A 25,324-nucleotide genomic window follows, 5' to 3' on the forward strand; every position below is an offset into this window, starting at 1 on the left:
AATCCTTCAGGGACACATTTTCCCATTCTTCTTTCTAAACTGCCACGTGAACCCTCTCTATTCCCATGTTCTTCGGTTTAAGAAGGAGTGAATTGAACCACACACCTTTCTAAAAAGATCACACTTGAAACAATGGATATGTGAGCAAAAGAGTTCTCAAAACTATAGTCTGGAATTAGGTGAGGTAATCAATGTATGAAGCCAAACACCTGGTTCCAAAAGACAGCTTTCCAAAGAAACTTTACTACCTCTAGTAGGACATGAACATCACCACCAGAATTTTTTTTTTTTAATCGAGGTTACTGCATCAAACACTTTATTATCCCTGAAAAACACCTGAACATTGTACTGGAACGTCTAACCCATAAAGAGTACTGAGCACCAAGTACTCATCAAGAGGGGCTCCTCGTAGGTGCACGGTTAACAACCCAGAGAACCGGGTGACCACAGAGGTAGTGAGCTCTCCTGGATTAAAGATTAAAAGAACTTCACTCTCTCTACTTGCCCAGTGTCTGGCACACGTGTGTTACAATATGACAATTTGCTCTTCTGTTTTTGAGCACCCAAGTTTATTATAGGGGGTTACACATGCAAATAACAGAATTTGGCCCCAAGTACAGTCAAGGGAGAACACTATCAGGCACCAAGGGTGCCGATCTCACGCTGAAAAAAGTCAACTTAAACACTGCAAGTGTGATCTGAACACAAGAATAAAAGTGTATAGGTCAATTACTAAGCGATGTGGATTTATACGCTATATACACAGACTTCTCTTTATACAAGGACAGTTCTGTATAAATAATAAAACTGACAGCTTTTGCCAGATAACAGTTTGCCTGAAGAAAATACGAAATCCTATTGTGATTCAGAAAATAATGCAAACCATTTTAATTTAATCTAGATACAGGTACTTTATTTACAAATATTTAGATTAATAGCATTTTGTTACATCAAATGAAGAGTACAGCAGTCTGAATAAATCCTGTCACAAAAACAATAAGACCCACTGTAACTAACTTTGGGAATCAGGGTATTGCACCTAAACAAGCCACAGTCTTTAGTTTGTGATTGCTACTTTATATCCCAATGGGTGGTTGGTTTTGTTTTTGAAAATATATACACACACCAGCAGGTCATGGTCCCTGGGCAAGTCCCTTGTGAAGCAACAGGGTAAGCAAAATGGGTCACTTTTAGGTCTTTAACAGAATATACCAATCTACTCCAGGAATCTTGTTTTTAAAAAAGTTCAACGAAGACAAAAATAAAGATGAGTCCACAAATTAACCCAATCCTATTTTCTGCACATTCCAGTTTTGGCTTTTATTTAACATTGACTATACAATACTCCAGTACTACCACATGTTTACAACCCAGAAAGTCATATTTTTTATTTTTACTTTAGTGTCTGTAAAGAGGGATTTAAAATGTGTATTTTAAACACAGCAGGTGAGCTGAGTGATTTTAGATAATACACTAAGGTTTACCTATCCTACTTCAAATAACCTCAATTCTCAGTCTGAACCATAAACTCCATCAGAAATCAATCAAAAGAAGTAAAGAACCTGGTGAAACAGAAGTTTGTTATCCAAAGAGATCGTTTCCCTTGCAACACAGTATTCTTTCAGTGGCCAAACCACCCAGTGCAAAGTAATAACTTACTTCGGATCGGATTGGTGCAAACACTGGCGCAAACACTGAAACACCGTTAGAAACACTTTCCCTTTTACAAAACAATTTATGCCCCCATGACATAAAATAGCCCCTTATACTAAGAACACAAGGGATACCTTAAATTATCTCACTGTAGTGTTAAAAATGCACAATTTAAAATCCCTTAACAGCAGACCTGCGGTTCTGACTGTCCGGTCCACAATCTCACCATTCCAAGAAGATAAAGGTATAAAAGCTTAAAATGTGCAATAATAAACCCAGCCTTTTTTCTTTTTCTATACAGTAAGGCAAGAAATGCAGCCTGTAATGCAAAACGTTTACAAAGAGAAAAGCAGGTTAGCACATTGTCGATTGCATAAGAACAGTTAAGAAAATCAGCAGGTAAGCCACGGTGCAAAGATGGAACAGAATCTGCTAGTGTTAATCCTCTCGTGCTAGGAGCTCCTTCCAGCATTGTGTCCCCAAACACTGCCAGCACCAGAGGGTGAAGCCAGTATTACCTGTGAACTGCAGTTGTGTCTATTTCCTTGTGTGAAATGGAAGGGAGTAACATGGTCACATATAGGTCATACTGTACAAACTGGTATTTTATACTGTTCCAATGCCAGTAATCAATTTATTTTCTTCATTAAAATAATATACACAGAATGTATTGTTAGTTCGGTTCCTTCAAATTTTATACATATTTACTTTCTGCTAAAGAGAAAAGGATAAAATGGTGTAAAAAAAAAAAAAGATAAAGCTATTAATTAAGCACAAGAAAAGATAAGTGGATATTTCCCTGTGCAAGGCTAAGACAGAAGCAAACCTCCACGAGAAAAATGCCACCCACACGACAGAAAATTTATCCAACGAAAACAAAACAAAAGCAGTTATAGAGCCCATTTTCTATCATCAGAAGTCATTTCACAGCAATAAACTTACTGGTTACAACAGACATACTTGAACAGTTAAAGATGGGGAGAAAGGCTTAAGATATCATCAAATTAAACCATACAGTAAGACAAAGCCTTGCCAAAAAGAGGGAAGGATAAAAATCATTTAAGTCCAGCATCAGTGCTCAGTTTAAATCATGTACTGGTGACATACCTATCACGAGGACGATCAAGGGGGAAAAAAAAGTCTAGATTTACCATGCAGGAGAGATTTATTACTCTACTTGCCTTTGATAACCTGATTACACCTAGTTGTTTAGCAGTTTAGTATTGTGTTAAACTGTTTTTACAACAGAGTTGTTTTTTCCTTTTTTTTTTTTTTTTTTTAATTAAACCCAGTAAGATGTACAGAAGACAATGAGGCAGTAAAAAGTACTGCTTCCAACAGACAGGTGAAAGGTCACACGGGAGCTACGGCAAAGAGGTCACTAGCAGCCGCAGCCTTCTCTCTGGGGTTGGGGTTCACTGGTTAGCCGGCCTCCCTGCGGGGCTGAAGGCTTGTGTTGTACACCGGACTCAGCAGCATTCAGATCCAGGCTTCCATCCTGAATGTTCTGATAGATTTTCTTGGCAGCTTCAAGGAAAGCATCTTCTACATTCTCTCCCCTGAGAGGCAATCGACAACTTTATTCAAGAATCACAGCTCTCCACGAAAGATTAGACATGATGCACTTTTGCTAACCTTTAGTCAACTGCCATGATGTCTTCAACTTAGCCACTGTCATCTAACAAGAGATTACCAAAGACTGAGCTAAGGAGAGCAACGTGGGGAAATAATTTCTGTGGAAAAGCACGTGAACGCGGTACCAAGAGCTGTTTCTACAAGCCCCAACTGGATAACAGGGTACGTTCTAATCATTAAAATGTTATACACTAATATATAATGAAAATGAAGAGCCAGTTTTGTAACTGTGAGAAGGCATTCCAAACACAAACATCTCAAAACATGCAGAACAGGATTCCAGGATTTGTATGGTCTGATTAGCCAAGCACCAACTATACTGTTTTTATCATGTGATGGCGATATATTCATGCTCGGCTATGTTCACACTTCAGTTCTCTTAATACTAATACAGATGGCACTGAACAAAGGGGCTAGCTTCTCACCAGCAAGAGATGTTTGACTTAATAAATGAAGATGGGAGGCCTGGGGTTCAATAATGGACACGGAGTAACAATCAGAAAATTAATTATGCTTCTAATTATTCTTAGACATTGTTTCCTTAGGTCATGCTTTTTAATCAGCAGTATTAAATGAACAGATTAACCAAGCTTGAGTCTAAGATGCCAAACTCAACCTCAGTTGTGAAAGTCAAACGCTTTTGAAATGCTAACACAACTTCATTTATTAACCTGGATTACCAACGGGAATAATCAAGGTACAATCTTTCAGGAAAAGTTAACAAAAAATATTACTTTTAAATGTGAAACAGGAAACAAAGGGATGCGTGCTTACTATTCTTCCCACGATAAGCGTTATTACATGCAAATATATTAGAATCCATTTTCCATATGTGTGGTTCTACTTTGAGAAGTTTGAATGTAATTAAACATAACTGAAAATGATTAATTTTAGCCATACGTACGTTTTTGCACTTGCTTCAAGGAACAATAAGCCTAAAAATAAAATTCAGACTTATGATTAAGACATTTCAAATTAACTCAAAAGGGGATTATCTTCAATAACACTTGAATAAAACTTTCCCATGAATAAAAGTTTCCCATCAGCTATCAGAACTCCTATCACAGTATTTTATGAAACAACACATGTTAGCTTGAGATGGCGGGGAATCTTTATATTTGTTATTAAATACTTGCACTACCCCCAACATGGAAAACACGAATGTCAAATAGAAACATTTTATTTCCTCACTCTGGAAATGTAAGCAGTTGCCATTAAAAAAAAAAAAAAAAAAGTCACATAATCTGCAGTATCAAAATCCCACCCTTCCTTAGAAATTCTACGTGTGAACCAAAACCCCCATTAAAAATCTTAAAAGAAACCCACCATTTTCTTCAGCAAACTGTTTGGCTTCTTCATATGTTACATCTCTCTGGGCCTCCAAATCTGCTTTATTTCCTATGAGAATTATTACCTAATTTGTGACCAAAAGAAAGACATCTTAAAATAAAAGCAACCATTTAAATCAACCATTAAGTTTCTGAAATCCAAAAACCTTGACAGAAAAAACAAAGGGGCCTAAAAAGGACACCCAAGTACCAGCAATCTCATCTAGCAGACACATATGAAAAATCATCAAGTCAGTACTATTAACAGGGATCTCAGCAATTATCTAGGCCACGGGCTGACAAACTGTCTATAAAGGGCAAAGAGTAGATTTTTCAGGTGTGCAAGCCATTCAAAAACAAAACAGTCCATGAGGCACAACTGGTCTAGGCCAAAGGTTATGACTTATCTGAGTAAGCTTACTAAAGGGGTCACGGACAAGCTCCCGGGGATCTGCGAATGCGCTGAAATTAAGCACAGAATGTTGTCAACAAGTACATTCCCTGGAAGAGAATGCTCATGGTTTTCATCAGATTTTCTAAAGTGTCTAGGACCCTCAAAAAGTTAAACTACTAGTTCAACTCCTTCAGGCTATAGGTAAGGAAATCAATGCTCAAATAAGGCAAAGGAATTTGTCAACGTTTACTCGGTGAGTCAGGGGGAGGAAGATATTAGAACCGAGGCAGAAAACCCAAACTGTGACCTTCAAAAACTGTCCTTACACTAGCTAGCCCTAGGCAGGACTACACTTGTAGCAACTGATAACAAATGTCTGTGTTCTGTGGGGAACAGTGGTGGTGGGAAGAGGGAGTGGGGGGACACATATGCAGACAAGTTCAAATCCAAGGCAAAATACACACACTTATCTATACTCAGTTTGGAATCATTTATACAGGTGAAGTTAGGCCAAAGTTAAAGGTAGCTCTGAAAAGCTCTAAGAAAAAAGTCTGCAGCCTTGGAAACAGAGCTTTGATCGTTATGGTGCTTTGGGAGGGCGGGGAGGCATTTATGGATAAACTGTCTCTGTCCATATATAACCTTATTTCATACTAACGAGTGATCCCCCCTTCCTTTCCCTTCCAAACAGATGTGGTAATCCAGATGCAGACAGGAATGGATGGTTTCAACCAAAAGTGATTTCCACCATTAACTTTTTCTCATGTGACACTGCAGCACCTGGCTCTCCTGTTTCTAAAACACGATGTCTAACGAACTGAAGAACCACTGTGATCTGAATGTAAACCTTGAGCAAGAACACTTAAGCAGTGTAACAAATGTGAGCATTTTTCAATCAGTGTGGACAAGGGCCCACTAAAGAGGGAAAGATTTTCACATGGAGTCAGTCTTTTAAAGAATAAGGTAAGAACACTTAAAAAAGGAAATCAGCTTAAAAAAAAAAAATCAAGGCTGATAAAGTCATGGTGGCCTAATACAGAGCCATTATAAGACAAGTACTCAAAACAAGAAATGTTTTGTATGTCAACTATATTTCAGTTAAAAAAAAAAACAAAACAAAAAACCAGGGTGCGGCACCTGGGTGGCTGAGTCGATTAAACCTCTGACTCTTGATTTCAGCTCAGGCCATGATCTCATGGCTCATGAGTTCAAGCCCCATATCGGGCTCTGCACTAACAGCCATGGAGCCTGCTTGGGATTCTCTCCCCCTCTCTCTGCCCCTCCCCTGCACATGCATGCGCGCGTGCGCTCTCTCTCTCCCTCTCTCTCTCAAAATAAATAAACTTAAAAACAAAAAAAAAAAACCACACCAGGGTGCCTGGGTGGCTCAGTCAGTTAAGCATCCAACTCTTGATTTTGGCTCAGGTCATGACCTCACTCAGAGTCTGGGAGATGGAGCCCTGTGTCAGGCTCTGTACTAACAGTGCAGGGCCTGCTTGGGGTCCTCTCTCTGCCCCTCCCCAGCTCATGCACCTACATATGCATGTGTGTGTGCTCTCTAATATTTAAAAAAAAAATTGAACTGCACACCTTAAATGGGTAATTATGCTAATTTTATCACAGTAAAGCTGTTTTTAAAAATAAAAGATAATTTAAGAAATTATTTTAAATGCTAGCTGAATGGAAACGCTGCCTCCTCTCCCAATTCCTTAAGAAGTTACAAGCCGTGCTTTACCTATCATCCTGAAAGGAGACATGAAAGTAGCATGCTAACAAGACAGAGATACAAAATATACCAGACAAGATGGGAAGGTATGGAACCTCCATATAAAAATTGAAGGCAGCTTTATAGAAAATGTAACATTTGGGCTGGACCTTAAGAGATTTTCTTTTGTAGGGGAGCAAATTTTGCCACCTCAAGATAGGCCTCTTTGGAATATTAATTATCTTAAGCTAGTTTATTTTTAAGAAACACCAGACAGAGGTAAAGCTCTGAAAACCCAAAGTTACCCTTTACCTTAAGAGACATTTACACTTAGAAGAAAAATCTCCATTTGTAAGGGTATTTCCCTCTCAGTACCAGGGAGAGGGTACGGACTCAACCTCCAGAAACTTTTAACAACTCTGTCAATTCATTTCTTAGACCAACCAGAAGAATCTTGAAAGGTAGAGGAAAGTTTTTCCTCCATTAACACTTTCTTCTGAAGATGTGGTAAAATTTAAAGAGGCATAAATAAGACAGGAAAGACATGCCTAACTTGTCATTATACTCCTCTAAGAACCCTCTACAATGAGGCTTTTTTTTTCTTTTTAACATTTTTCTTGAAATAACTATAGGAAGCTTACAAAAGTAGAGATTCTAAAGACCCTTCACCAAGCTTCCTCAACAGTAGCATCTTACAGACTTTCAAAACCAGGGAAGTGACACTGGTGCACTCAATTTCACCAGCTGTACACTCTCATGTGTGTGCACAGTTCTATGCAATTTTATTACAGGTACAGATCTGTGTCACCACTATCAGGATACAGAACTGTTCCATCACTACAAAGGAAATTCTCTGTGCTGCCCTTTTTATAGTCATCCCACACCACTCATAGCCTTCACCCCCATCTGTTAACTCCTGGCAACAATTCTGTCTTTTTGAGAGTGTTTTATAAATGGAGTCATTCAAAATGTAATTTTTTAAATTGACTTTTTTCACTCAGCATAATGTCCTTGAGAGCCATCTAAATTGCTATATGCATCAATAGTTCATTCCTTTGTTTCACTGAGGAGTATTCTGTAGTATGAATACACTAGATGGGTTAACCACTCACCTACTGATGGCCATCTAGGTTGTTTCCCGTTATTGTAAATAAAGCTGTTACGAACATTTATCTATAGCTTTGTATGTATACCTACAGTGGGTTTAAAATGATAATTGATATGAAAATTCCAGGCACAGTCCTTGACATAAAAGGCAAATGACATTAACTTTCAGTTCCACCAATTGCTTGCTGTTCCTTGATTTAAAAAAAAAAAAAAAAAAAAGCCAATCTTACCACTGATAACAAAGCCAAGTAAGACACAGGCCTTATTCTGAAGAAGCTCAGAGTCAGTCACAGCTCACGGCCTTTCCTCACCTGTTCCTGGAAGCCTTATTCACCTCTACAGTCCCAGTTCAAACATCACTTTCTCTGTAAAGCTGGATTCTCCAGACAGCACTGCTTATCTGGAGCACTTCCAGTAACACACACACCAGTTGCTCCAACTCCTATTTCACTCTGCTTTTCAGCACAGTTAAACACATACGCACAGCTATCTCCTTACTAGACCATAACATTCCGTGGGCCAAGATGCACCTTTATCTTTGGCTACTACAGAGTCTAGCCTGGTAGTTGGCCTTTAAAATCTCAGTATCTTCTCACTCTGGCTAAGAAGCTAATTTTTATTTTCATTTTAAAAAGAAAAAAATTTTTTACAGTGCCTGGGTGACTCAGTCAGATAAGCATCTGACTCTTGATTTCAGCTCAGGTCATGATCCCAGGGTCATGAGATTGAGACCGAGTCAGACTCCACACCCAGTGGTTAAGATTCTCTCTCCTTTTCCCTCGGCCCCTCCCCAGCTCATGTTCTCTTTCAAAAAAAGTTTTTTTAATTTGCAGTTTGAAAATATAGCACAATAATGCTTACTTTTTGAATTTACTTTTTAATATTTAAGTATAGTTGAGATTTTTTTGGTAAAAAAATTTTTTTAATTAAAAAACTAATTTTTTAAAGCATGTAGAACTCTTTTATCTTTAATTGAAATTTTACTGAGATAATTGTAGATTCACAAGCAGTTGTTAAGAAATAATAGAGATCCAGAAACAAAGAAGACGAAATATAACAGATGAACATAGCGGAAAGGAAAAAAAATTAAGGTGAAACCAGAGAGAGAGGCAAATACTTAAGAGGCTCTTAACTATAGAGAACAAACTGAGGGTTGATGGAGGGAGGTGGATGGAGATGGGCTAGATGGGTGATGGGCACTAAGGCACTTGTTAAGAGCACTGGGTGTTGTATGTAAGTGACGATCCATTGAATTCTACACCTGAAATCAATACTACGCTGTAAGTCAACTAATTTGAATTTAAATAAAATCTTGGGGACAAAAAAAAAGAAAAAATAGAGACCCTTTATATTTTTCCCAGTTTCTTCTAATGGTAAGATTTTATGAAACAAATGCAGATCCCTTTCAAAGTGATTGTTTCAGATTTCATAGTCTCCACCTCACAGGAGGTCACCACTCCATTCATAACATTTTTTTTTTTTAACCACAAACATGAACAAAAACCAAGTATAAATACAAAACCTAGAGTAATTACTACTGAAAAAAAAGGTTAACTTCTCTTTAATTAATTTAAAAATAAAATATTCTCTCATTCTTAGTACTCAAATACAAAAATCCTATTAACAAATAACTTTCCTTTCAGGGTTAGTGTAGTTCTCAAATTTTCTGTAGAACAAAGTTTATTCAACTTACAGTATTTGGATTGGTGAGATTCCTTGCATCTGTCAACCAGCTGCTTAAGTGGTTATATGTACTTCTTCTGCAAAAATTAAAGTTTACGTGTATGACTACCACATACAATTGCCATTTCAATTTTTTAAAAACAAACTTCAATAAATATTTAAAATATTCACTTTTATCAAAATCTGTTGAATGTAAACACATATTTTCCAAAAATCTAGCCTAAACCTATTATTTTTAAATAAATAAACAATAATCCAACAACTTTCTAGTTACATTTCAGGAGTAAACTGCTTGCATTTAAAAGTACATTCATAAAGCACACCAATAGGCAAGCAAGGAACAACACAGAAAATTGATGAAAACAATTCTGAACCCAGAATTTACAATCTGAAGTAAAAACTAAGATTATTTTTAAATCATCCAGATTTTCGACCACAAAATGGAGACATAGCACCAAAATGTCTCACAAATGATGTATGTTCAGTGGCAAACGTGTTTGCATCTGTCTTTTTCAAATTAGAAACCAAGACAGTCACACTATAGACAGATACAAAATTCACCTTTCCTTAAAGAGAAAGTTGAATACGACAGCATAAAAACTGGCTTTAGGGGTGCCTGGGTGGCTCAGTCGGTTAAGCATCTGACTTCGGCTCAGGTCGTGATCTCACAGTTTGTTAAGTTCAAGCCCTGTGTCATCAGGCTCTGTGCTGTCAACTCAGAGCCTGGAGCCTGCTTCGGATTCTGTGTCTCCCTCTCTCTCTGCCCCTCCCCTGCTTGTGCTCTCTGTCTCTCAAAAATTAATAAAAACATTAAGAAAATTTTAAAACAAACGTGGCCTTAAAAAGGCACTTAATACATCTGACTGGAAATTGAAGTCCCTAGATATCAGAGCAAGTTTATTCTAACTCTGTACTCTTATTTACCCAGCAGCTAAATCATTTTGGGATCCAGACTGCCTTATTTCTCCACTTTCTCCAAGCATTAGTTTAGAAACTCATAGGCTCATTTGCCCTAGCCAAACAGGCCTGAAGAGAGCAAGCAAATTTAAATAATATACAATATTAAATACAGTATAGTATTAATATTTCTCAGACTCTACCGAAAGGATCAAATAAAATTTTGAAGGTTAAAAATGTTTCGGATTGGGGGCACCTGGGTGGCTCAGTCGGCTAAGTGTCCAACTTCAGCTCAGGTCATGTTCTCACGGTTTGTGGGTTCGAGCCCCGCGTCAGGCTCTGTGCCAACAGCTCAGAGCCTGGAGGCTGCTTCAGATTCTGTCTCCCTCTCTCTCTGCCCCTCCCTCACTCACACTCTGTCTCTCTCTCTCAAAAATAAGTATTAGAAAAGATTTTTTTAAAAAGGGGTTTCTGATTTAAATACATTCACAGAACTTTAATCCATCCTTCTCATTTAACAGGTAAGTAAACAGAAGCCCCACAAAGATCCAAATGATTTCAGAGCCAGGCCCTGAACCCTTTGCACACACACTGTCCTCAAAGTGTTTCAAATTTAGCCTTGTGAATATATTCCATCATCTCCAGCTGTCAGTACCTATATAAAGTTGGAATATTCCAAACACTTAATCCTTTCCCAGTGGGAACTGAAAAGGAGTCCTAAGATTCTCTTTTTACTGTGCTAAATCATGTTACACACAAATCACCACCTAACTGTTAAAAAAAAAAAAAAATCCAATAAACAAAAGTAACATTTTCCTGATGTTTTATAATTTTCTAATGGTCAAATATTTTTAAAAAGCACAAGCCATATCACTTTACTCTTCAGTATTTTCAGCACTGACATACTTTGCTTTTACACATAAATTTATCCTACTTTGTGCACAAAAACTCAAATAGCACAAATACAAAAATATTTATACTGATTTTAGTAAATTTTAAAATGTCAAAGCTGGCAGCAACAGTGAATTACAAACTGCCATTACTTTGGTAAACAGAAATCTACACATCCTTTTTAAGTATACAGATTACGTAAACTTTAGTTTTAGTAATTATTTTATTAACTTAAATTCACCATAATTTCAAATCTATAAATACAGCAGCATCAGAATATTCATTAATTAGTGGTAATAGTGCTAAAAAAAAAAAAGTGCAACTATATCCCTAACTTTGGCATGGATGTTAAATGACATATCAAACAACTGATATAGCCAAAAAAATTGCCATGATAAGCTATGTTATCAATTTAGAAAAGTATCATGTAACAATTATAGTTAATGCCAAGAATAAAAAATATTACTAAAGCAGGAACTTTCAAGTTTGCAAAATGTCAAGGATTAATGCTACTATGAAATGTAGCATATGAAAAACACGGGTGTAAAGCCTGAAGTACTTTTTTTCAATAATACTTTTATTGGGATATGAACATACCATAAAGCTCATCCTTTTAAAGTATACAATGTATCAGTTTTTAGTATATATTCCAAAGTTGTGCAACAATCACCAGTATCTAATCCTACAACATTTTTATCACTCCCAAAAGAAACTCCGTACCCATCAGCATTCACTCTCTGTCCCCTGGCAATCTACTTTCTGTCTCTGTGAATTGGCCTATTCTGGATCTTTCATATAAATGGAATCATACATGTGGCCTTTTATGTCTGACTGCTTTCACTTAGCAAAATGTTTTCCAGACTCATCCACCTTATGGCATATATCGGAGTTTCTTTTCTTTTAATGGTTGAATTATGCTCCATTGCATGAATATACCCATTTGTCTATCTCTTCCTTAGTTGATGGGCATTTGGGCAGTTTCCAGCCAAAGTACTTTTGATGACTTGAACAGACACATATTCTACCAAAAGTAGTTACTATGCTTAAAAGCAAACATGTATCAAATCATCACTTTGTAGATCTTAAACTTACACAATGTTATGTGTCAACTATATTATCAGTAAAGCTCAAGGGGGAAAAACACAAGCACACACAAAATAAAACAACTACATTACAGATTGATAACTCTAAGCACATATCAGCACATTTAAATTGATTAATAATGAATAGAGTTTTTAATTGTGCAAAGTCTTCGGGAATGCACCCCTCATAAGGATGTCGTGTAGAGATGGCCAGGTTCTTTAATATTCTTCCCACAAAACTATTTACTTATCATGTTACCAGTTCCTGGCTATAAAGAAAAGCATTAAGGCTATTTCACTCCTTTTGCCCTGAGATCACCCAACTCTTGAACTCAATGAACTTCAAGCACTGTAATTATAATCAGCCGCTATCTTCATTCTAAGTCCACATTTCCCAGTGTGTTCCTCAATAAAATAAGCTTAGGAAACACCAAACTAAATTAAGTTAAAGAATTTTTCTGCAGAACTTCTCAGGGTGCTAACATGTTAATGTGCGCTGTATTGTGACTCTTCAAGAGCAAACATATAAAGCATTTCTCAAAAGGAAATATGCTTGAAAGTCTAATTATCATTTGGCCCCACTCACCCATCCCTACCTCCTCTCAAAAAAATAAGACAAGAGTCACAATGCTTTAAACTGGCACTCTGCGGGGCGCCTGGGGGCTCAGTTGGTTAAGCGTCCGACTCTTGGTTTTGGCTCAGGTCGTGGTCTCACGGTTCATGAGACTGAGCCCGGCACTGGGCTCGGAGCTGACAGTGCAGAGCCTGCTTGGGATTCTCTCTCTCCCTCCCCTGTTCACACACTCTTTAAATAAACAAATAAACTTAAAAAAAAATAATAAACTGGCACTCTGCGTTAATATGAAAGGTGATCCAGTTCATTTGCTAGCTTAGCACAGTTTAATGAAGTAGCCCAATTTTCCATGTTTTTCTCAACCCAAACAGGGTCCAGCTTTGTTATGTTGTATCAAGTGCTTTCAGTTTCCAGAAAGCCAAGCTCAAATAAACTTAATCATGCTGCATGTGGTATTGCAAACCATTTCAATCCATTTTAGAGCAAAAAAGAATTTAAGTGAATGAACAATTAAATACCTCAAACACCTTCAGATGCAAGCATAAGAACTTTTTATAACCTACCATGCTGGATTAGCAAAACTACTTAATTCCTTCCCTGACCTTACTTTGAAAAAGTGTGTTTAACACTAGAGACTGAACAGAGTAACTCAAGACTCGCTTGCTTTCTACTGAAGTGAAAAGAACAAAGTTTGGTATAAAATATTATTTCACCTCAAATAATTGAACAGATGCTGCTTTTCAGAATAGTATTCTTCTATTAGCTCCACCAGCATCTCCTAAAGTTTTTCTTCAGTCATATCCACTTTCAGAAAAGGAAATCAACATGTTACATACATCAAGTCTTACACAACAATTTAGAGAAGAAACCATAAAGCCCGAATAAGCTCATGTATAGGCACACAATCACAAACTAAAGAATGCCTACATTGATAAAAAAGGAGACCACGCTGCCTAAAGTAGACTTCTGTTTTCAAGTACGAAGTTTGAAAAACTATGAATCTCTTACCTAGTGATATCATACACCATAAGCGCTCCCGCAGCTCCTCTGTAGTAGCTCCGTGTAACAGCCCTAAACCTCTCCTGTCCTGCTGTATCCCAAATCTGCAGTTTGATTTTTTGGCCACTAACTTCAATTATTCTTGTACCAAATTCAACACCAATTGTGTGAGGACAATCAGCCATAACTGTTAGAGAGGAAAAGAAATAGAATATAATATTCCAACTTCCAGAAAGCTTCAGATTAAGACCAGCAGAAAAAAATCCACTGGATAATCAAATGACTTATTAAGGCTTGTAGGCTATGAATGGACTCAAGCTAGCGCTGAAAAAAAAAATTAACAAAAACCCAGAGGTCAAAGAAATCTGACTGGACTAAAACAGAGGTGAGCAAACTTCTATAAAGAACCAAATAGGGGGACCTGGGTGGCTGAGTCAGTTAAGTGTTCAACTCCTGGTTTCGGCTCAGGTCATCATCTCAGGGCTTCGTGGGTTTGAGCCCAGTATTGGGCTCTGTGCTGGCAGTGTGGAGCCTGCTTGGGATTCTCTCTGTCCCTCCTCCACTTGCACCATCTCTCTCTCTCTCTCTCTCTCTCTCTAATAAATAAACTAAAAAAAAAAAAAAAAAAAAAAAAAAAAAAGGACCAAATAATAAATATTTAAGTTTTGTAGGCCAAAAGGTCTGTCACAACTTCTCAACTCTGCTGCGGAAGCACAAAAAGCAGCCAGAGACAGTAAGTAGAATGAGCATGGTTGTGGAAATAAAACCTTATTTACAAAAACAGGCAGTGACTGGATTTGGCCCACAGGCTACTGTTTGCTAACCCCTGGACTAAAAGAATCTGCAAATTAAAAATAAAGATTTTAATAAGTTCTTCATAATATCAACATTATACTATTTAGACTTCTGATAATCATTACATATAACAAACCAATCAATGGTTTTAAGACTCTAGGAGTTGTTGGTCAGATTTTTATCCTGGAAAATACTATCGATATCTCAAAGAAAAACACATTTAACATATATTTACAATCATATATTGGCAGGTTATATATGTCTAATCCAGTAGGACAAGCTTATTAGTCCTTTCCTTATAATTAGGCCACTGAAAACCTAAACCCACTACTCTGCGGTACAAGTACACATAGACTGCTGGAGCTTTCACAAAATGTTACATTAAGCAAAAACAAAACAAAACAAAACAAGCCATAAAAATAATTTCAACTATATGGAGACAATTTCAACTACATTCAGCCTATCAGTTACATAAAATAAGATGGTCTCTTCCTCTACCACCCAAGACAGAATTGTACTTCAAATATTAATAAACCAGTCCTGGATACAGAAAGAATTTTATTTAAATATCTCCAATCTATTATTTAGTTGACAAATGATACATGCAGCAAATTTCTAATAATTTCTAAAATGGTGAAGTCACAGAAAAGATTATTTAAATCTGACACTGTAATATACATTTTAAAAAATTTCCTACCATCAAAACAAACTAAACAAGAAACTCAAATTATATATGGTATATAAAAATCAACACTCTGTACATGCAGGTGTATTTCACTATATATACACCTATTTAAATTCACTCTCTAAAGAAATGTTGTATTTAAATGCATAGTGAAAATGGCACTTTTTGAAAAGTAGGAACTAAGTGACAATAAAGCATGTATTAATGTTTTACCTTATATATTGAACTTACATTTTTTTTCTGTAAATTGATGAAGTAAGCAAGATTTTCCTACTCCCATGTCCCCTGTTTCAAAAAAAAATTTCAAGTGGCAATTACATACTCAGTTTTATACTCTTATAATTATATACAATGATTGTTATATCCCCTACCATATCACATCACAAATTTCTGGGACATTTGAAGTTATATTTCCCTAATATATAATGAGTTTGAAAGATCATACAGGTCACTTTTCAATGTGATGTACAGACTGACGATTCCTAACCTTCAGTATGATAGAACTGAAGTTATAAATTATGTTAGTTAATAACCATCAGATAGGAAGTGCTTTCTAACAGAGAAACTATTGTAAGAGCATTTTCTACTTTGAGCTGTTCAAAGTTTTGTATTGTTTTTTTCCCTTAATCCATGCATTAAAGCAAAAGACTTCTGGGAGTAAACAGGGCAGCATATAACTAGCAGAAATAAAAAATTCTAGAAGTCTGATGGACTAGATCTCGTATTTTCTCACATTCCTTGTATTTCTTATAGAATTCCATAAAAGAAAAGCACGTACACTACATGAAAACCAGAACAGAACAGATGCCATCTCCAATTGTACTATAGCAATTTAACCTTTGGTGAAGAAAAGTGTTACAATACAATCACATATGATCAACATGTGACAATCAGTACAATCGTCTAATATATAAAGTATATGTACTTTCAACTGAGCTCTTACAACTATACTTGGGTAAATAGCATTGTGTTTTAATTTGAGCAATTATCTTGAAACTTAATGGAAAAACTACCAATATCATATTATATATATTACACAATTACCCTGAATCAGTGTTCTCTATCACTTTTTGGAATCCAGGGGGCTCCAAGGGCTTTCATGATATTTTTGGAAAGTTATCAGTACTCCTAGCAAATCTGTCCCATTTCCAGGATTAACAGCTTTCAGGCAGTCCTCAAGAACAATCAACATCAGTTCAAAAGGTACCCACCACTGTACTATAGAAGTATCCATGGCCACAATGCAAAAAGTATATTACTGCAAAAATAAATGTTATTAAAGGAGCTTGAATTTTGCAGTAAAAAAAATCATACACTTCTTCTGGAGTGGTATCTTAAGTTTTAGTATATAAATATTTTATACATTGACTTTCTTTGCAGAACAAGAGTATAAGTTAAGTAAACTTACCGATAATAATATATTTAAAGATGTAAGAGTAGTTGTATGGTGCAGTTGCCATGGTGGCACTAAAAACAAAGAAAAGTGTGTTACTGCAGAAGGCAAGTATACACAAGTTACCCAGTTGACCGCTGCTAGCCTTTAAAGATATATAAAATACAGCATATGATTATAAACAAAATGTATGCATGCATACATTTCTCAAATTGACCAAATGCATAAATTCTCTTGGATGAATATTAACATTCTCACATACTATCCATAGAAATATTAAGAAACCATTATATCAGAACAATTCCAGTATCTCACTGTAGGAAACATCCAATAACAAAATTTCAAACAAGGAAATCTTTATAAACTTAAGTTAAATATCACTGTAGGGGCGCCTGGTTGGCTCAGTCCATTAAGCATCTGACTCTTGATTTCAGTTCAGGTTGCATCTCACAGTCCTGAGAGCCCCGCTTCAGGAAGCCTGCTTGGGATTCTCCCTCTCTTTCTGCCCCTCCCCTGCTAATGCTTCCTCTCTCTCTCGCTCGCTCTCAAAATAAAGAAACTTTACAAAATCCTTATTTTTTAGGAACAGTCCTCCCTCCTCTTTGAAGTCCCCACTCGTCAACTGATCAAATGAATTACTGATGTCCAACTTGTTCAGGACTCTTTGATTTCACAACAGAATGTTATAGAAAGTAACCACTAACTTATAAACATAAAATAACCCTTTTTAAAACTCTACTTTAAATCATGGTTAGCATAGCTTCCAAAGAAAGACCAATCATATGATTTCCAAACCAAATTACTGCCAGGATTAGATAAAACCACACGAAACTGTTGTTCTTGTATTTTTTAAAAAGTCATTTGTTTTGCAGTTTTATATGGCTCAACCTAATACAGAATTTGAAGATTATGTCTCAAATGCCTACTACATACTACTCTAGAAGCTGAAATAATGGCATAAAATACCACTTACGTTTATAAAAATTGGCAAGTTTATGTATTAGAAAATACATATTTTTTTAACATTTATTTATTTTTGTGAGACAAAGAAAGACAGAATGCAAGTGGGGGAGGGGCAGAGAGAGAGGGAGACACAGAATCTGAAACAGGCTCCAGGCTCTGAGCTGTCAGCACACAGCCCGATGCGGGGCTTGAACCCACGAACCGTGAGATCATGACCTGACAAGGCGGACGCTTAACTGACTGAGCCACCCAGGCGCCCCTGTATTAGAAAATATTTCTAAACATCACAGCCTATTCTTTACCTTCAGATAGACTTAACCTAAATAATTCTAATTTCTTTCTACTTTAATAACTTTAAAAAAAAACCTCTCCAATTTATTCAAATGAATGCCTTGAATGTGTCAGACACTGTGCTAGGTGCTAGAAACAAGAAGTAAATTCTAATACTGGTAATGATTTCCTGTAACATTTATTCTCAAACCAGTTTTCAGCTTAAGGAAAAGATAAAAAATTATACATACACACACTTATAAATATTTGACCCCATTTCTAAAATTTTAATTTCCAGTATTTTTTAATCTGATTTTACTGTCATGGTCAATTGTCACATTATATAAGCCAGACATAAGACATTTGTAGAAGTTCAATTACTAAAACTAACAAAATTACTATATAATAAAATTTAACATGTAGAAAAAATATATATTTAAAATAAGTATATAACTGCTATCAGGGAAGAGAAAAAAGTTCATTACAGTAAGGTATTAGACAATCAGGACACAGTAGAGTCTTCTCAATGAGCTGTAAGGATTATTTTAACAAAAGTGGATGCCCTGCTACCCATTCCAGCTTGACGTGTTGTAACATTTTTATAATCAGTCTTCAACATCACTGAAAACTCCCTTAACCAGTTCGTACAGGAAGGGAGTTTTTCTAGTTAGATTAACTGATTCTGAACATAATAATTTGTTTCCCTTTTTCCAGACAATGGGGACTCAAAACTTTTAAGAATGAACTTGGTTGGTCCTGAGGCTAAAATTGGTGTGGATTATTCACCAGATCCCAAACACAAGGAAGAAAATATTCTTTCACAATAAAAATGATATTTAAAGGTTATTAATTCTTCACCTGTATTCTTCCCAGAACCCTGTAATTAACTTTTAACTTCCTTTTTAAGCTCCTCTTTTCCCATTCAAACTTGGGGAAAAGTAATCATTTAGTCACCTTGAAATTACTGTCTTTCATGTTCTTACCTTTCTGATTTTCCTATTTCCTTTCCCTCTTCTTACTGAAACTTGTAGCTATATATACTTTGCTGCCTTCCATTATATTATGTTGAAACCAAGGCCTCTAACAATCCTAATATCTTCTTGAAATGTTCTAAAGTCTAATCAGGAAATTATAAACCAATTCTAGTTGTATTAATCTGTGTGCGTGCTAGTCATCACACAAGCATTCATTATCTATACAATGACCAATTTTCAAAACATTTTTACAAAATATCAAGCATTAATTAGCACACACTATTCCCAAATAAAAGAGAATGACCACTATTTCACAGTGAATACCAGTGCCCTGTCTTTACCCCACCACACAATTTTCTGGTTCAAGTTTCTTAAAAATGACCCAAAAAGCAGAGTTAAAAAAGGAAAGCTACTCAAACTTAGTAATTTCAGTAGACATTGAAGGCAGAAAATATCTACAACTGTAGTCACTAACATAACAGATCCTCCCTTTCTTATTATAAGCTAAGATACTACCTAGGTTTAAACATAATGTTATGCATAACATTCACTTAAAATTATGTATTTATAGAATTATATTCAAGTGGTCTCCTTTTAAATATTAGCCATGCTAAATATGATTTTAAAAAAGTATTTTTCAACATCATTTCTTGCACATGGAATGAGACATACCACTGTTAAGGTGAAGAATGTACTTTTTAAAGTAGCTTTGGAAGGGGAAACAAGTTTTCTTCTTATTACCTAAGGATGCTTTTGTTTTACTCAAAAGTCAAAAACTGGAGGTCCAGTTCAAACACTGAGAACATGAGTTCATTCAACACTATAATCTCCACTAATTAAAAAACCTTAAAATACTCTGTAACTTGTACACAGCTACTGATGTGATTAAATGCACTTCTTTCCATGTGTTACAAAAGCATGTGAATAAAGTTCATATGAAGATAAGCTCTCATTCAATGCCTTTGATTTCCTTAAGAGTAGTACTACGTTCAGGGGCACCTGAGTGGTTTAGTCAGTTAGGTGTCCCAACTTCAGCTCAGGTCGTGATCTCATGGTTTGTGAGTTCAAGCCCAGCATCAGGCTGTCTGCTTTCACAACAGAGCCTGCTTTGGATCCTCTGTCCCCCTCTCTCTCTGCTCCTCCCCTGCTTGCACTCTCTAAAATAAACATTAAAAAAAAAAAAAAGTACTATACTGAGACAACAACAGGTGAATAACTTCTAAACTAATAACAAATGTAACTGTTACATTACCATTTATTAGGCACTTAATATGTGCCAGGCAATGTTTTAAACGCTTTACATTCAATCTCAATTAATCTTTACTACTACACTCTTATAAAACATCTATAATCCTCATTTTATAGATCAAGACTCAATAGGTAAGTAACATGCCCAGGTCACAAAGCTAAGTGGTCAAGTCTATACTGAACCTGAGACTGTTTTGACTACAGAGAACCCCCTCTAACCACTACACCATCCCACCTCCTCCATAGTTATGAGATGCACCATGAAACCCTTCTGTGATACTTAGGAAGACATATCTTTTTCAGTTCACTCACTTGGTTCTAATTTAATACTCTAAGTAGTACTAAAAAAATTATATTCAGAGGATGCATTGTAACCAGGATTTGTAGATATGGATAAATGATAACACTAATTCAAATTATATCTACTTACAAAAAAGTTTCTGAAATTAACATTCGCTGGGAGTAAACCATGGGATGATCAGGACTATGTTTCCCTACTTTGTCTTAATATAATTCTTACTTAATTCTCACAACTCTGCAGAGTCATTATCATTATTAGGTTTATGTAAAAACTGAAAAAATTGAGGTTTGGAGAAATTCACTGATTTGGCTTCTGCTACAAAGTTAGTAAAATGGCAGAGCTGGAATCTGAATTCAGGCCTGATTCCAAAGAACATGATTTTCTCTAAGGTAGCTATGTAGACTGATAAAATAAAATCAAAAACTCAAAAGAAAAATGGAGGATAATTACAATAAATATTTAGGGTCATAGTTTTACTATCAGCTCATCTAAAATTTAGCTCTGAGCTTCCTGGCTGTCAAGAGAAAGGATTAATAAGTGCACATTAAGCACTGATGATTGTTGTTTGGCCCCTTTTAAATATTAACTATGCTTAATATTGCTTTAACAAAAAATTTCCCTAGATTAACATCATCTCTTGAACAAGAAAAACATATCACCATTAAAGTAAGGAATATATTTAAAAATGGGGTATGCTACTGCATAAAACTATGCAGAGTGTTTTTCACCTAACAAAATCATTGATCTATTTCCAGGCCAATGCACAGAGATCTATCTAAATAGTTACTAAGTGCACACTAAAAACTAATCATTGTTGCCCCCAAAATAAAATTGCATGGTCTCCATACAGTTAATCAAACATCTCTCCAAATAAGATTATACAGACATACAAATGACTGGATTTGAAATATGCTGGTAGATGGGAAGGTTAGGTACTTTTCATACACTCAGCTTATGGAAGTATGAATTACCACATTTGGGGGGAAGTAATCAATATATTTTAAAACCTTAAAGATAATCCAAATCCCCCTTTGACCAAGAAGTAGCCTACAGATACAAAATCTTCAGTCCATAAGGTCATAGGTCCAAGGGCATTTAATGCAGCATTTTTACAGAAAAAACAACAACCCCAAAAACCAAAAACCCCAAAAACAAAACCTGGAGACAATCTATACTCCTATCAACAGGGAAATGATTAAATAGAGTACATCTGTATTATGAAATAATACGCATTTAGTTTAAAAACCATTTATATATATATACACGTATTATTAACCTGAAAACATATCCATGATTTTAAGTGAAAAAAAGTTGGCAGAATTTTATGCAATAGCATACACACATACACACACACTCTCTCTCTCTCAATCCTGTATACAGGTAATATGGAAGGATACACACCAAATTGTGAAAAATGAATACTTGGATTTAGAGCAGAAAAAGGATAGAAATTATTAACTTTATATATGCCTGGACTAACAGTACGAGCGTGTACTATATTCACTAGTAATGTTCTAAAGTATTCAAAGTAGAGACAATAAAAAACTATGAAATATTTAAGACATTTTAATATATAATTCTAATACAAAATAAAGACTAAACAGAACCAAAAAACTTCCCTTTCATAACACTTTCAACATTATTTCCACATTTACAATATGGGGAACATCATATGAAGTCAATCATATGATCATCCTCAAAAACCAGACAAAAACCACTCCCTCCAATAATCGACAGTAATTTTCCCATTTTGTTTTTTTTTTTTTAAATAGCTTGGCTTTTTTTACCGTGTTAACTTATGCACTATGTCTGACTAATCCTTTCACAACTGCTATATAGCTATTTTATTCTACTCCTTAGAACATGTTACCGTATAATTTTTACATAACTTATTCAAGACAACACAGGCCAAAAACAACCCACAAAATATTCCAGGTGATTTATATTCTGATCTGCACTGTTAAAATTAGTTAAGCTTGTTTTGTGTGTGTGTGTGTTTTACATGCAAGACATTTTGTTTAAATACCAGAGCCAAGATAGACTGCTTTTGTGATTCCAATACAGAAATATTTGTTGATCATCTACTAAGCACAAAGCCTTGGGACTAGGCTTGGACAATATAGTAATGATCACAAAAATCATTGTTCCTTGCCTTCATGAAACTTAAGAACAGAAGCAGTCTGATTTGTTTACAAGCCCTCTAACATGGAATGCTACTTGATCTGTCAGACAAGTGGACCCAAAACTTGGGCAGTTAATCTAATAATCTAACCTAACCAGCGAAGAGTGGTCAATTTCCTTTCCTCAACAGTAATGCAATCTCTGAAAATAACCCACCCATTTGTAACATCCACTTAAAAAAACTCACTTTGGACAAGATATTTAATGTCATACTTGTATATAAATTAATATAAATTAGGAACTAGATCCCTTACTGTGTCAAGAAAAAGACAAAATTTTCCAGTTAATTATGATGGTATGCTATGAATAAGAAGTACTCCAATACTGCACCTCTGTTCACAGAATGAAAGTACTTAAAAGGGCAAAACACTAAAACCCTGTACTTACTACTAGAGTTAAAAGGTTTAGTAATAGCAAAAAAATTACTGATGAAATATGATGTCTGAAACTTGCTTCAAAATAATTTGGTGGAGAGGGTATAGGTGTATATAGATCAACAAGACTGATCACTGTTAACACTGGCTGATGGGTAGGAGAAGGCTCAGTGTATCACTCTCTTTTGTACATGTTTAAAGCTATCTAGAACATAAAGTTTTTTAAAAGTACAGTCTCTGATACTTCTATTTGTACACTGCTGTCTCCAACCATGCCTGACATTTTTAACCACACAAAAATGTTTCATGCTTTAAAAAAAAATAAAAAATCTCAGTTGCCCTAGTTTTAATATATTTGCCTTAACCAAAAGTTTCCCCTAATAGTACAAAATCTTACTAAGATTATGCAAAAATACTTAACACTGATAAAGATTAATTTTAAGAACACTCCAAATTCTGTCGCACAGTTCAAGTATGCCACAACAATAAAGTTTAACATGAAATTTAAAAAGCAAAAACTTTTTAAAAGGTAGCTTTAATTTCAAGGAATTTTTTTAGGTTATTAGAATCTAAGGAGATCTTACCTCTTTACAATAACTGCCACTTATTGAATGCCTAATATACGCCAGCTACTTTATACACAATCTCTAACCTAAAAATTCTTTTTACAGGTAAGGAAACCAACTAAGAGTTGATATATCCACAGTCCCACACTACCAAAGGGAAAATGAAGATTCAGGCCCAGGTCTAACTGGACAACTCTCTGATTTAATTGAATCAACAAATATTAAACAACCACTACATGCCTGGCACTGTTACAATGGAGCACCTACTATATGCCAGGCAAGGTGCTAAGGGTTTTTAATCCCATTTAATCCTCGCAACAGCTCTAAAATGTAGGTACAACTATCCCCTGTATAGATAAGGGCACTGACTCTGAGAGGCTAAGTCAATTCCTTAAGGTCACTCAACTAGAAAGCGGCAGTATTAGTGTAGAAACCCTCCAAAACTCTTAACCACCACATGCCTCGAGGCATGCACGAATAAAAGGGCCTAAGCAGAACTGTGGAAAAAAATACAGGCAAGTGTTGGGGGAAGGAGTGGGAGCTGGATTACTGCAAGGTCAAGTCTGTCTCCAATAACCACATACAAATAAAAGGCGGTTGTGACAGTAACAAAATGAGCAGTAAACTCTGCAAGAGTTCAGGTGAGCTCTGACACTTGTGTGGGACCACCAGAAAAGCACTTGGCCTCCGGGAACCCCAGTTTTGTCTTCAAATATACAATGAAAACCTTGCCATCTCCCCTCTGGAGTTGGGAGAATGAGGACTGGCAGTGGAGGAGTGACACTAGACTTCCAGTTATAAAGAAGTCGTCAGTTGTCATCCAGTGCAAACGTAGGGAAAGAGGAATTAAGCTGTGGGTACATTTTACGTGGCCATGCCTGTAACCCTAGCCTAACTTGAGGGTAGTGGAGAAACACCAGGCACAGTGCAGGCAGAGGCCAGTCGGTAGGAAGCATCCTGAACCCACCGGTCACATCGTAACTTCAAGCCTCAGTTTCCTCCCTTGTAAATGAAGATAACTTTGCTTATCACCACGGGCTACTCGAAGAAAACCCTGTGGGAAGACACCTGGGCTGCACCCAGCACACGGTAAGGTGCCAACCATCAAAACAAACGCTGGCTTCGCCGTTTTTCCTTCCATTCTCAAAATGCCAAAACTTTTTTGGTCTTCTCCACCGCTTCTCCATGCTACCTAAGCTCGAAGCCTCGGAGGGTGTCCGGGGCCTTACAGGGCCTCACCCCAACCAGGACCTCGCAAGCATAAGACCCCTTCCCCAGCCCAAGTGCACGGTCTACCCACATCGACAAGGACACCGGGGCTAGTCCAAGATGCCGGAGAGGCTGCGAGGTGCTGCCTTTTGTACTCCGGGCAGACGCGGCCTCCGGGACGGGGAATGCCACGTCTGGGCTCGTGGGCTGCGAGGCGGCGCTGCCCGCGTGGATAAATACGGCGGGGGTGGTCCGCCAGAGCGGCAGCGGGGAGAGGGGCCTGCGGGAGGTGCGTGTGTGCCCGGTCCGGTCGAGGAGGCGGGGAAGGCGCGGCCGAACACACCCTTCCCCGCACGCCCCGCAGCTCTCGGCTGGGCGGGGAGGACCAGAGGCTCGGGCGGACGCAGCGCGGGGACA

The 25,324-nt window shown here is 36.6% G+C and overlaps 1 protein-coding gene across 1 annotated transcript in view; it reads right to left on the minus strand.

Moving 5' to 3' along the window:
• Positions 1-873: 873 nt before the first annotated feature.
• The window catches only part of RAB14 (RAB14, member RAS oncogene family), a 25,213-nt gene continuing 762 nt past the window's right edge, over positions 874-25,324 (minus strand). The window contains exons 2-8 of the mRNA XM_040482157.1: positions 16,837-16,895; positions 15,660-15,713; positions 13,958-14,135; positions 9,516-9,582; positions 4,615-4,702; positions 4,193-4,223; positions 874-3,212 (exon numbers count right to left, since the gene is read on the minus strand). Coding sequence (XP_040338091.1) covers positions 3,035-3,212; positions 4,193-4,223; positions 4,615-4,702; positions 9,516-9,582; positions 13,958-14,135; positions 15,660-15,713; positions 16,837-16,888 — 648 coding nt within the window. The 5' untranslated portion in view covers positions 16,889-16,895 and the 3' untranslated portion in view covers positions 874-3,034. The remainder of the gene's footprint in view (positions 3,213-4,192; positions 4,224-4,614; positions 4,703-9,515; positions 9,583-13,957; positions 14,136-15,659; positions 15,714-16,836; positions 16,896-25,324) is intronic.

This window comes from Herpailurus yagouaroundi, unplaced genomic scaffold (genome assembly GCF_014898765.1).
Source record: "Herpailurus yagouaroundi ecotype Mexico unplaced genomic scaffold, PumYag 160, whole genome shotgun sequence".
NCBI classification, from domain to species: Eukaryota; Metazoa; Chordata; class Mammalia; order Carnivora; family Felidae; genus Herpailurus; species Herpailurus yagouaroundi.